General features: G+C 40.3%; 1 protein-coding gene across 2 annotated transcripts in view; it reads left to right on the plus strand.

Annotated features, from left to right (window-relative positions):
- The window catches only part of LOC139460911 (multiple epidermal growth factor-like domains protein 6), an 85,067-nt gene that overhangs the window by 70,074 nt on the left and 1,929 nt on the right, over positions 1-13,064 (plus strand). The window contains exons 1-3 of one of the 2 annotated variants that reach the window (XM_071242392.1): positions 7,547-7,627; positions 9,046-9,111; positions 10,451-10,786. In XM_071242392.1, the coding sequence (XP_071098493.1) occupies positions 7,552-7,627; positions 9,046-9,111; positions 10,451-10,786 (478 nt within the window). In that variant the 5' untranslated portion in view covers positions 7,547-7,551. Of the gene's footprint in view, positions 1-7,546; positions 7,628-9,045; positions 9,112-10,450; positions 10,787-13,064 lie in introns of those variants that run through there. The other variant, XM_071242391.1, reaches the window with a different exon arrangement.

Consider the following 13,064-nt stretch of genomic DNA (forward strand, 5'->3'; position numbering starts at 1 on the left):
CACGATAATTATCATCCGCAAACACACACACGTGATAATCTCTAACAATCTGACAAAAGTAATAAATCAAGTGATTAGCTTAGAAAACATAAAGAGTGATTTAATAACAGGATGAGAGACAGTAGAGACGTGACCGATCAAGAAGTCAGTGAGAAGTACCACTGATTCAGAGTGTTTTTCTTCATCTTGACAACATCAAACATGTACTAATATTACTACTGTAACTGTAGACTTGAATGAAATAATCAGGGATATGACTGATTTTACTCAAAGTGTTTATTTATTTCATGGCAGAGAACACAAGACATGTAATGCAGTATTTGACGTTTAACGCCTCAGCAATGTTCCGGCTAAATAACGATGGTCAGTAAATACTCGAGTCTGGACCAGCCAATCCAGTGATTTATTGTAGGAGCATGGCACCACGCAGATGGTGTGTAATGCCATGGAATCAACCACTTCATCGAGCTGGTCGAACTGATATTATTCTATTGACCCTCTCGACAAGCACAGGGCATGGTGTATATACATTTTAGCCTGAGACATGAAAACTGTTTATGTTATAAATGTATCTATATACTACAGAAATATATTACATTCAATTAATTCTATATTATGTACATTTAATTCATGTTGTATTGTAACCTCCGTTGCAGTCAATCTAAATAAGTTATGGAAACTGACATTATTATTAAGATAATACATTTCATAAGAATTCCTTTTCACTATCTTAATGAAGTGTACCTCTATTGCTTATTGCCTATTGTAGAATAATGTATCTTTGTATGTGGATCAATACCATACAGATAGTTGATTGTATATTATCATTTGTTTTGTCAACATTTTCAAAAAATTAAAATGAGTTCAATTCAATGTACATTACATAATCATTATCGTCCTTGTCGTGTCTCTGTAGATTTGGATTGGTTGTGTAAATGCCATTTCTTTCTTTCTTCTATATCCCATACCCCCTGGTCACCTGTCTTATGTTATCACTACTACACAACAACGACGTTCTGTGAGGAAAGCCGTTGCATAGTCTTTCTAGAAATGTGCATCAAACAAGCTAGGAGATGGTGTATTTTAGGAAAGGCACATACCCCACTTTTCAGTGTATCACATAGTACAAAGTGTTCCAGGGAAAAAAACAGACATTATCAGAAACAAGGTCAGGTAGACTTTCTGCATCAATCAAACAAGGACTCTCAAGTATGGCGTACAGGGTTGTCTCCCTTTTTACACAAGGCTAATTTCAATGTTTTGAGCGATGTATAGGCGAATGCACTATGTTATTGGTAATGGGTGAGGTGGGTGAGATGATAATTTGTCTGTTTGTTGTTTAACGCCACACACATAACTTGTCAATCAATATGACGACTGGGTGTAAATATTCGACCTGACAATACACGCCATCAACAAGTTGCCTTTTTTTAACAAAACAACAAAAGGACGACCATGACTAAAGATAAGACAGTGAAAGGCCATGGCACTACCACACAACAGAGGCTGAAGGATGTTGTTGGTGTAGAGATAGGAAGGGGTGGAGTTGCGGAGGTATGAGTGTAGAGATGGGGAGGTGTGGGCGTAGAAATGGTGAGAGTTTGGGTGTGGAGGAGGGGAAGTGAGAGTGTAGCGACGGGGAGGTGTGGGTGTGGAAATTGCGAGATTTTGGGTGTGGAGGTGGGGAAGTGCGAGTGTAGCGATGGGGAGGTATGGGTGTGGAAATTGCGAGATTTTGGGTGTGGAGGTGGGGAAGTGCGAGTGTAGTGATGGGGAGGTATGGGTGTGGAAATGGCGAGATTTTGGGTGTGGAGGTGGGGAAGTGCGAGTGTAGCGATGGGGAGGTATGGGTGTGGAAATGGCGAGATTTTGGGTGTGGAGGTGGGGAAGTGCGAGTGTAGCGATGGGGAGGTATGGGTGTGGAAATTGCGAGATTTTGGGTGTGGAGGTGGGGAAGTGCGAGTGTAGCGATGGAGAGGTGTTGGATTAGAGTTTCAACATAGATGCAATGTCATGTGATATCATTGTAAACAATCCCGGAAAATATATTGTAAATATGTCTGCAGCTCTCGACATGTCTATTCTAAATGGTCGCTGTGGTAGGGATTTAGATATAGGTGATTATACTTATACATCGTCACTCAGGCTCCAGTGCAATTGACTACATTATTGTATCCAACAGTCTATTCTTCCACTGTAAAACATTTGACATTATTACTTTCCCGTGAAGAGATCACCCGTTTAATAAATATACAGCTGTATTACGCAGTGTGTAATTCCAAAACACGTGCTTATGTACTCTAGGAACACGTTTCACAAACAAATATTGAAAGCTCTCAACATCCCTTGGCTTATTCAGCGACATTGCTTCTGGAGGTGATAGATCACTGAGAGGAGCTTATGCACACTCGATGACCCCAACAATACGTCATGTTCATGACGTAGCCATTAACGTGAAAAAGACGTACTTAGGGATTTATCTGTTGTGCATGCACAACAGATAGCCACGTAAGCTGACATTTTTGTTAACGTAGTAACAACTTATTTTGATGTAGTTAGATGTAGTTTGCCGTAGTTTTATCCATGGCATACTGTAGCCAAACGTAACGAACATCGTAGTTATCAAGGCATAAAATATCTGCAAACAACTACGGTAAACTATATCTTAGTAGGGGCACAAGTCCGTCTAACTTTGTTTAACTTCACATGACCCGGTTATACTACACTACACTACATTTACTTTATTGACATTAAAGAACGTTTCATTTCAGTGAACTAAGTATTTGTACAGTAATCTGCGTTTTGAAAATGCTATATCACGTCTTGCTAGGTGTGCTCTTAACACATGCAAGTTAAAGTAAGTTAAAATACGTTTAAATAAGTTAAACTAAGATAAACTACAGATAACTAGGTAGCAAGTATGGGTTGATACACGTGATATTTATTACACATGATGACATCAGTCTGATCATTTGTTGTCTGAACTCTGCAGACACAACATGAGTGATAGAAGAGTAAATATGAGTCTGTTCTGGGCTGTTGTCAACAAAGAGCTGCTATGATATGCCCAGTTTCTTATGCAATTTGACGAGGACGAAGGGAGGCAGAGAAAACAGAGAAGATGGTGGGCTCGTGACTGGCTTCTGCGCAGATCAATCCATGGTCAGTATGACGCCCTGATGGAAGAATTACTTGAGGATCTTGAAGCTTTCCTGAACTTTCTGCGCTTGGACATTCCATGAACTGTTAGCAAGGGTGAAGGACCGTCTCACCAAGAATAGGACCCGATGGCGTGATCCTGTGTCTCCTGGACTCAAGCTGGCTGTGACATTAAGGTTCTTGGCTACTCGAGACTCATACCCCTCACTGATGTATAATTTAAGACTTGCTCACAATACCATCTCAGGGATTAATGTTTCCGTGTTTAAGGCTTTTTTGGATGTCATGGAAGCTGAGGTTATGAAGACTCCTATCGAACCCTAAAATTGGTTACAAGTGGCAGAGCGATTTCAAGGAAGATGGCAATTTCCACCTGTCTAGGGTGCTTTTGATGGCAAACATACCGCCATGAAAGAAAAATCGAATTCAGGCTCTTCCTATTATAACTACAAGGGGTTCTGATCCATTGTATTAATGGGCCTGGTTGATGCAGATTACAAATTCCGATGGATTCAGGTTGGTGATGTTGGGTCCAGCTCCGATAGCCAAATATGGAACCACTGTGCCCTCCACCAAACAATACAACAGGGAATATTTGGTATACCAGATGCAGAGCCTTTACAGTTGATGATGTTGATAAACCTTATTACATCATTGCAGATGATGCCGTTGCCATGCAGAGTTGGCTAATGAAACCATTCCATTGTTGCACGTGCTATTAAATCTTTGCAGCCAAGATGTAGAGTACGACCCAATAGTTCTGACCCTCCTTTTCACCCCTTATTTTTCGACAAAATGATCTCAGATTTTGCGTGAATACTAAACAAAGATGTTTCTATCAAAACGATGGAAAATCTTTAAAGGGTAAGATTTGACCGATTCAATACAGTGAAGCAGCGTTAACTATATTAAGCGTTGCCTATAACTGAGTGAGGGTCTTCTAACATATATTTTCAATTTACATTATATCTATATTTGAAAATAGGACTACATTTACAGAATTTGTTTCGAATGGCCTTTTAATAGGAACAAGCAAGTTGTTTTGGTTTGTTAGCACAAAGTCTTTTAGTTAATATTTTGGCTGTTTTCATATCATATCATATCAACAGCGTCACATTTGTATTTGTATTTCGTCTTTATGTTAAAAATACAAACACACATACAAAATAAAAATACAGGGAAGCATCAACAGTCTTTGATCCTCCAGGCAGTGGTGACAATGGTTGCCAAACAGGAACAAAGGTCAATATACTCCTCAAAACCTCCATTCTAGAATTGAAGGAAGTCCTGTAGAGAGTGTGCTGGAGGTGCACTTGAAGGCCGCTCTGTCTGTCCCTGCTGCAGGTGCTGCGTTTGATAAACACGCTATCAGGGCGGCATCCATCTCGTTGGGCACTGTTGCTGCTGTGAAACCGCAATGTTTGGCTGCTGATGCTGTGCTTGCGTCTGTGATAGCAGATGTGGATGAGGTTAGGACTATTGCTGATGTACATGTGCCTTTGCTTGAGCCAGCTGCCTCTTCCTGGACATTGCAACTCTGAGAGCTTTCTGGGTCTGGGGGAGTGGCATCAACTTTATCAATATCCTACAAGTCAATCTCATTAAAATCAGATCATAGTTCTCACTACCGCTAAACAAATATCACAGGACATCCCATTACGGGGCACATCAGAACGGCCTTGCGCGAACTTAAACTGACTAATGGAATGACCAATCAGAAGGCAGCTTTCTCGTGCTTTACGGCACTAATTTCAAATTGGCGACTACGCTTCGAAACCTATTTAGACAAATTCTCTGTTACAAATTTGAAACCTGAACAAAAGAATATTCTTGAATGGCTAAAAGATGGTCTAGATTGTATGGATTCAGTCGTTAAACCCGTAACTATCGTTCGGAATACCCCGTTTTTAAGTTTTTGAGGTTGGATTATTAGAAATCACTGTCTGACTGTCACTTTCAAAATCTGGTAAACGACGCTCTGATTGGTCGGATGAAAGGTCGCTCTGACGTGACGCCTAATGGGATGTCCTCAGATTTTTGTTTAGCGGTAGCGAGAACTGAGGTCTGATGCTAATGAAATTGTCCTGCAAGTCTTCATAGATCGGATCCTCAGCAACCCCAGAAACATCAGGAACCTCAGTATTCTCATGAACCTCAGTAACCTCAGCAATGTTAGAAGCTGGGGTTTGACCTCTCTTGTTTCTTGTTTTCCTCATAGCTAGAGTTTAGTTAACCTAACCCTAACCAAGACCAAAATGACGAAAGGAATGCAATATATATGTGTTTTGTCAGGAATTCAAAAGTGAAAGAATTATGAACACCACATGTCTCTTTATATACCCTGTACTTTGTGCGAGATGAGCGTTGTTTACCCTAGTTTAACGTAATGTAACGCTTTTAAATGTAGTTCAGCATACCTGAATGTACTAGCTACTGTACTTTGTGCGAGATGAGCGTTGTTTACCCTAGTTTAACGTAATGTAACGTTTTTAAATGTAGTTTAGCATACCTGAATGTACTAGCTACTGTACTTTACTGTCGTCTAAAGTAGCTTAACGTAGGAAAACGTAGATGACGTGTAGCACCCTTTTCGTACTTCAATGTTGTTGACTCTAGTACAACGTACATATTGGTATTTTGACGGACTTTTTCCTGGTAACACTTCGATATAGAAACGTTGTTCCACGTAGTCAAGTTTTTTTTTACATATTTCGACACGTTAGTGTTATTTTGGCTACGTTAATATATCTAAGGATAACTACAGCCAGTGTGAATAGTGCTTAAAGGTGGATCGTTGTATGGTATTAAAATCATGCGTTTCAACTTCTGACTTGTTTGAAGTATTATTCTTTTAAGCTCAATTGATTTATGGATCGTGTAGGTGTCAGCCTATTCACACTCAACAGTATTATTCGAAAAACGTTATAAATGGCAAGTAATAAATTAAAAACTAAACTCGCTCCCTTGTAAAACAAATTTTATGAAACTCGTGACCTAAACTAGGTATTACACTCGTTTCCTAAAATTGGTATTAGACGGGAGCTCGTTTAGTATTCTATAGTTAGAGGGCATAATCCTCACACCTTCCACAATCTGGTTCATTTTGAGATGAGGAGGAGCGGGTGTAGATATTGGGAGGTACGGGTGTGGAGATGAGGAGGTGTTAGTGCATCTCTACGCCCACACATCTCCTCATCTCTGCCAGGTGCGGGTGTGCGGATGTAGAGATGGGGTGGGTGGGTGCGGGTGTAGAGATGGGTGGGTGGGAGTGGGGTGGGGGGTGGGGTGGGGGGTGGGGTGGGGTGGGGTGGGGTGGGGTGTGAAGTGCGGGTGTAGAGATGGAAAGGGCATGTATAGAGATGGGGATGTTTGCGGATGTAGAGATGGGGGGATGTGGGGGGGGGGGGGGGGGGGGGGGTGCGGGTGTAGAGATGGGAAGGGCATGTGTAGAGATGTGTGTGTGTGTGTAGAGGTGGGGAGGTGCAGGTATAGAGATGGGGACGTGCGGGTGTAGAGATGGAGAGGTGCGGGTGTAGAGATGGCGAGGTGCGGGTGTAGAGATGAGGAGGTGTGTACCAAAAATGTGATGTCACTAAAATTCTGTATCATACATTTTCATACCATTATATACAAAATCAACTTCACGAAACATATTCTCTAACCCACGAGACCGTTGCCGGAAACGAAGGAAGTCTGTCTAGTGACAATAAAACTGATCTTTGCAAAATGATTAGTCTCGATTGAAGAGTTAAATTAGAAATATTCATGGTGGTAAAAGGATGGAATCTTAGCAAAGAAAAAACATGTATTATTACACGAAAAAAAATATATTATCTTCCTGAATATTTTGTTTGTGGTAAATGATTGTGAAATAGACCATTGATATGATATACATCATGTTCATAATAAATTGTTTAGACACAAATGCATGGAAATATGTCCTGTTCTTCACGTGACAGTGGTGTATATCCGCCGCCTGGCTAGGAGGTAAGTGTTACTTTCAATAGGATGTAAAATGTGATTAGGAAAGAAATGTGCTAGTTGTGTAACAGAACATAGATCGCCAGCCCCTCTGACACAAGTGTGGAACGGACGATTATTGGGCTATTGTTTCCCACTAGACTCAACGCAATATGACATGATCAGTGCCCATCCTGTTATATTCTCAACTTCCTGGTGATTGTTGACGATTGTATGTCTGTGACAAGAGTCTAGAATCCAACATTTGCATGGAATTATTTCCTTTTCCTGCACGTGCCAGTGTTGATTTTCATCTTCCTGGTAAGGAGGACAGTAACACCAACAGGAGCCATTGATCCATGTGTTGGTGCAGAAACTGTGTTTCCTGTGTAACACATCAGTCAGCAGCCCCCTCAGACACGTGTGATACACATGACTATTGGGTCACACTCAGCGGGCCTGCATGCTGTATCAACAAAGACTGTCCGTGTATGTATATGCTGGTACTGTAAGTATATGCTGGTACTGTAAGTATATGCTGTGTTGTAAGTATATGCTGCACTGTAAGTATATGATGTAATGTAAGTATATGCTGTGCTGTAAGTATATGCTGTAATGTAAGTATATGCTGCACTGTAAGTATATGTTGTAATGTAAGTATATGCTGGTACTGTAAGTATATGCTGTGTTGTAAGTATATGCTGTACTGTAAGTATACGCTTTACTGTAAGAATATGTTGTACTGTAAGTATATGCTGTGTTGTAAGTATATGCTGGTACTGTAAGTATATGATGTAATGTAAGTATATGCTGGTACTGTAAGTATATGCTGGTACTGTAAGTATATGATGTAATGTAAGTATATGATGTAATGTAAGTATATGCTGGTACTGTAAGTATATGCTGTACTGTAAGTATATGCTGTACTGTAAGTATATGATGTACTGTAAATATGTGTTGTGATGTAAGTATATAGTGTACTGTAAATATATGCTGTAATGTAAGTATAGGCTGTGCTGTAAGTATAGGCTGTACTGTAAGTATATGTTGTACTGTACGCATATGGTGTACTGTAAATATATGATGTACTGTAAATGTGTGATGTGCTGTTAGTATATGCTGTACTGTAAGTATATGTTGTATTGTAAGTATAGGCTGTACTGTAAGTATATGTTGTACTGTAAGTATATGTTGTATTGTAAGTAAAGGCTGTACTGTAAGTATATGTTGTACTGTAAGTATAGGCTGTACAGTAAATATATGCTGCACTGTGAGTATAGGCTGTACTGTAAGTATATGTTGAACTGTAAGTATAGGCTGTACTGTAAGTATATGTTGTACTGTAAATATAGGATGTACTGTAAGTATAGGCTGTACTGTAAGTATATGTTGTATTGTAAGTATATGCTGTATTGTAAGTATATGCTTGTACTGTACACATGTGCTGTACTGTAAATATAGGCTGTACTGTAAGTATAGGCTGTACTGTAAGTATATGCTGCACTGTGAGTATAGGCTGTACTGTAAGTATATGCTGTACTGTAAGTATATGATGTACTAGAAGTAAGTGTTGTACTCTAAGTATGTCTGTGTTATTTATATGTATTGTGGAATGAGGTTTAATGCCGACCTTGTGTTATCCCCTTTATGCCATTGGAAACAGCAGGTACCATCTTTCAACAAGTGCTACTAAACAATGTGATACTGATGAGTATTGATAAGGCGTTCGGCTCCTTGCAATGGCCACCCTGTGTATATTCTCAGACTAGTGAGTACACAAAGTGCCACCCTCTTCTGGCCTAACTCCGCAACTCTTTGGTGTCTGCATACCCAATTATTGTTTACGTTTCGGCATCAAACACGTGTTGTTTTGTTGTGTATGTTCATTGTTGTGTTCTTGATTACGTCATTGTTCTATCGCATCAGATTCTGTCATCATAATGGTCGCCTCGCTGTTGATATGGATGACATGCTTGGTCATTGCTGCTGAAGGTAAAACATTGTATTGTTAACTTTGCAAATCCAGTCTTTATTATTTGTACTACCCTTACATCAGTATATGATATTTTTGAAAACAGGCTTGTCTAACGAGATAAGGTTAAATTGTGTTTATCGTCGTGTTCAAGACTATTTCATTTAAATAGCAACGTGTATACGTGTGTATGCACTAGCCCAGACTTCGTTTTGTAATCCAAGTTCACTGAGGTACCATGTCACAATATCACATCGATACCCCACTCCGACACTGCATACTGAATACAAGCTGACCAGTCCTTGTTTTATCGACTTAATGCCGAGCGGAAGGTAACAGCATGTGCCCCCTTTATGTATTTTGGTATGACGCGGTCAGGCAATTGCATGAACGACCTTCAGCTGACGTTGTGTGAATGTCAAATATTATTTCAACCTAACATATCACCTACCTAATAAAGTTACTATATTCCGTTTGCTGCGAAATCGTACACATGAAATGTAAAATAGAGATTTAAATCAGAAAACGTCAATTCGTCCTAAATGGCATGAACGTTGTTTATTTCTACATCCCAACTCGTCAACATAGTTTCAGACATTGTCATGAAGTAGAGAAGATATTGTGCAGCAAACCATCAGGTAACTGTTGGTGTTTCTAAGCCTGTTATTACAAGGTTTCTGCGCAATGAACGTAACAGCTGAAGGGCATCGCGGAACACGATGGTAATCTCAAAACTTCTACAATCCCTCTCTTTTATAATTTTAATCTGTTATTCCTGTCTCAACATTGTCAGTGCACACCCTCCGACTTGCAGGGGGTTGGGGGGAGTCCCATCCGGGATTCGAACCCACACTGCCAGAGTGAGGCACCTAATCGCCTGCACACAAAGTCAGCGATCTAACCCACTCAGCAACCGGGGCTTTTGTCGGACATTCATTTTTGTGGAGGCCTCGGTGGCTGAGTGTTGCAGACCCCATTGTGACAACAGTCATTATAATACACCAACAGTTACATGAGAGTTTGTCTAACTACTTGTTTTCTACTTCATGATATATAATTCGATATCTAAGTTTCCATTCACTAGTTTACACTCACTAAACTATCAATATTAACATGTAGGTTGTAAAGTATAGTATTACTTCAAATATATAGTCATTTGTAAATAATAATTACATTTCCATATTTATTAATTTTTTTTCTCAAAATCAAAGTCAACAGAATAGTACTGCTAATGAATAATCAGTCGCATAATCTATTTACCACAGTTAGGCATGTTTCAATTATGTTAAACATTGTGCTTATTATCCATAACATAATGTTCAAAAATACATTAATGAATACCTACATCTTAACTTTCAGCTGGTCAATGTAAGGATAACCAACACTGTTCAGACTGTGACAACACGACGGGACATTGCCTCACTGAGTGTGACTCTGGGTATTTTGATCTGAAATGTTTGTCTGTTTGCGATGGTTATTGTAAATATAACCTGTGTACTCAGTCAGACGACGGTGGTGGACGTTGTACCGAGGGATGTATCCCAGGATATCAAGGCAGGAGATGCAACATACCATGTGACAGTCCAGGTAACTGTACAGCATGTCCAGGTGGTTGTGATGGAGGATATTGTCAGCTGGGCTCCTCCTGTGTGTCTGGATGTGTAGACTCCTACTTCGGGACAGATTGTGAATCTGGTAAGTATTGACTAGGTCAGTATTATTAGTCTCCTCAAGTCTATAGTGTATACACCCGAGGGAGCTGCAAATAACTTCTGATACATCACTGATTCATTAGCGGGCGTAATAATTGGACTCCCCGCACCTACCCTGACGCACGCATGCAAGCACGCCACCTTTGTCACTTGCAGACAAGTCATATACCGTCATTAATATCAGTACAACAAGCGTTTCTGTGACATTGAATAAGATTAAATGCAAAGTTATGTTGTTTTACCAAATCTGAAACAATTTCGGTTTGCAACAGATAACAGACTCCTGTAAGTGTTCAAATGGTTTAATTTGCCATACTGACTTAAAAAAATGTGTGATTTCATAAAAAAAACACATGAACATGCCTAAGGTCAATTTACAAACCAATAGCGTGTGTGTCCACCTCTGGTTGCAATGCCAGCAACACATCTTCGTCTCATGGACTGCACCAGGCGTCGCACAAAGTCATGTGAGATATCTGCCCATATCTGCTGGAGCATGTTTCGACGTTCCTGGAGTGTCCGTGGAACACGTGGTTGACATCGAAGGCGCCGATCCATCTGATCCCACATGTGCTCGATTGGTGAGAGATCAGGGGAGCGAGCCGGCTAGGGTATGGCATTCACGTTGTTTTGTTGAATCCTGAACAAGTCGAGCAATATAAGGCCGGGCGTTGTCATGTTGAAAGGTAATGCCTGGGCAATGACGACGCAAAAACGGTAGAACAACAGGGCCAATGATCTCGCCGCAGTAGCGCTGTCCATTGAGATTTCCCTCTACCACTAACCAACGAGTCCTCTGTCTTGCTGTAACCCCACCCCATACCATAACGCTGCCGCCCCCGAACCAATCTTCTTCCATGATACAATTGTTGACGTAACGTTCACCTCGACGTCGGTACACTCGAATCCATCCATCGCTGTGGCTGAGGTGAAAACGAAACTTGTCAGTGAATAGAACGTGTCCCCACTGCATGACCGTCAAGCGTAGACGCTGTCTGCACCACTGTAGACGTGGTTGACGGTGGTTTCCTGTCACAATGGGACGTCTAGCGAACATTCTGGCGACAATCATTGCACATCTGAGGCGGCGACGTACGGTTTGTGAAGATATTCGTCGAAGGCCAAGGATGCTTCATGCAGTCATCGTGCTGGCTGGAATCGATTTCGTAGGTGTGTTGTTCGAATCAAGTTGCATGGTCGATTGTTGGTTACGCGTGGCCTGCGATCCTGCTTCAATCATACAAATGGCTCGCAGATGCTAAATTTCGTAATGTTGAATAATTGCGTCATTTTGTTTTTTTTCTGAGTGGTTGTTGTCAGCACCATGGTAAATAATGCATATGGAATCCCGTTAACGCACGTGTTTTTGTATCCATTCTTGGGTAGTGAAATGCACGGGGCTTGCATAAAAGTCAAATAATGCATGGAATGCGTGCTTTTCTGTAGCAGTTGCGTTTTTGAGACTTGATTCCATATGTAGCAGGGTACCTTATATTCTTCCTATAGTTATATCATTATTCATACATCATCATCATAATCATCTATATGTTCAATGTTTGTCTTGTCTACAGTTGAATATTAGTATCTAACTCTTTAAACAACTCAACACCCTTCTTTCCAGTCTCTGGGAATCTCTCACCAGATCTTCCCCTTCAACCTTCTGTCTATCTTTAGACATTTTTCACACCTGTAGGGTTTCCCTCAGTCTATTTATATCTTGCATTAAGCACTTCCTTTGATGCTTAATGCAATCTGTCTTCTAATTGGCCACCCTGGTCCTCTACAGGTAGCTTCCTTCCATACCTGACTTCCTCATCACTTCATGTGCAGCTGTTGAGGAGGAAGGACATTTTCTTTTCTTCAGGTATGGAATGGCCATATTTCAATCTGTTTTCATCTGCTTCTGTCAGAAATTAATATCTATATTAGGGTGCTGACTTAAATTGAATAATATATATATAATATCATTTAAAGTAATATTAAATTAGTAAATGGAATATTGATATTATAAAACTTGCTTGTAAAATAATTAACCACATGGTCCATTTTGGCCCATGTGCTTTTCAAGTATCCTATCATGAACATACAACAGTAATATAATATTAAAGTTAGTTTATTATAGGTTATCAATGGCTTTTGTACTTATATATTTAAGATAAATAATACCTGTAAACTTGCAAATATATGACTTCATGTGCTGCTGTTGAGGAGGAAGGACACTTTCTTTTCTTCAGGTAGTTCTTCAACAGCAGCCACCCGCT

Source organism: Haliotis cracherodii, unplaced genomic scaffold (genome assembly GCF_022045235.1).
Source record: "Haliotis cracherodii isolate W230 unplaced genomic scaffold, xgHalCrac1.p SCAF_14, whole genome shotgun sequence".
Lineage (NCBI taxonomy): Eukaryota > Metazoa > Mollusca > Gastropoda > Lepetellida > Haliotidae > Haliotis > Haliotis cracherodii.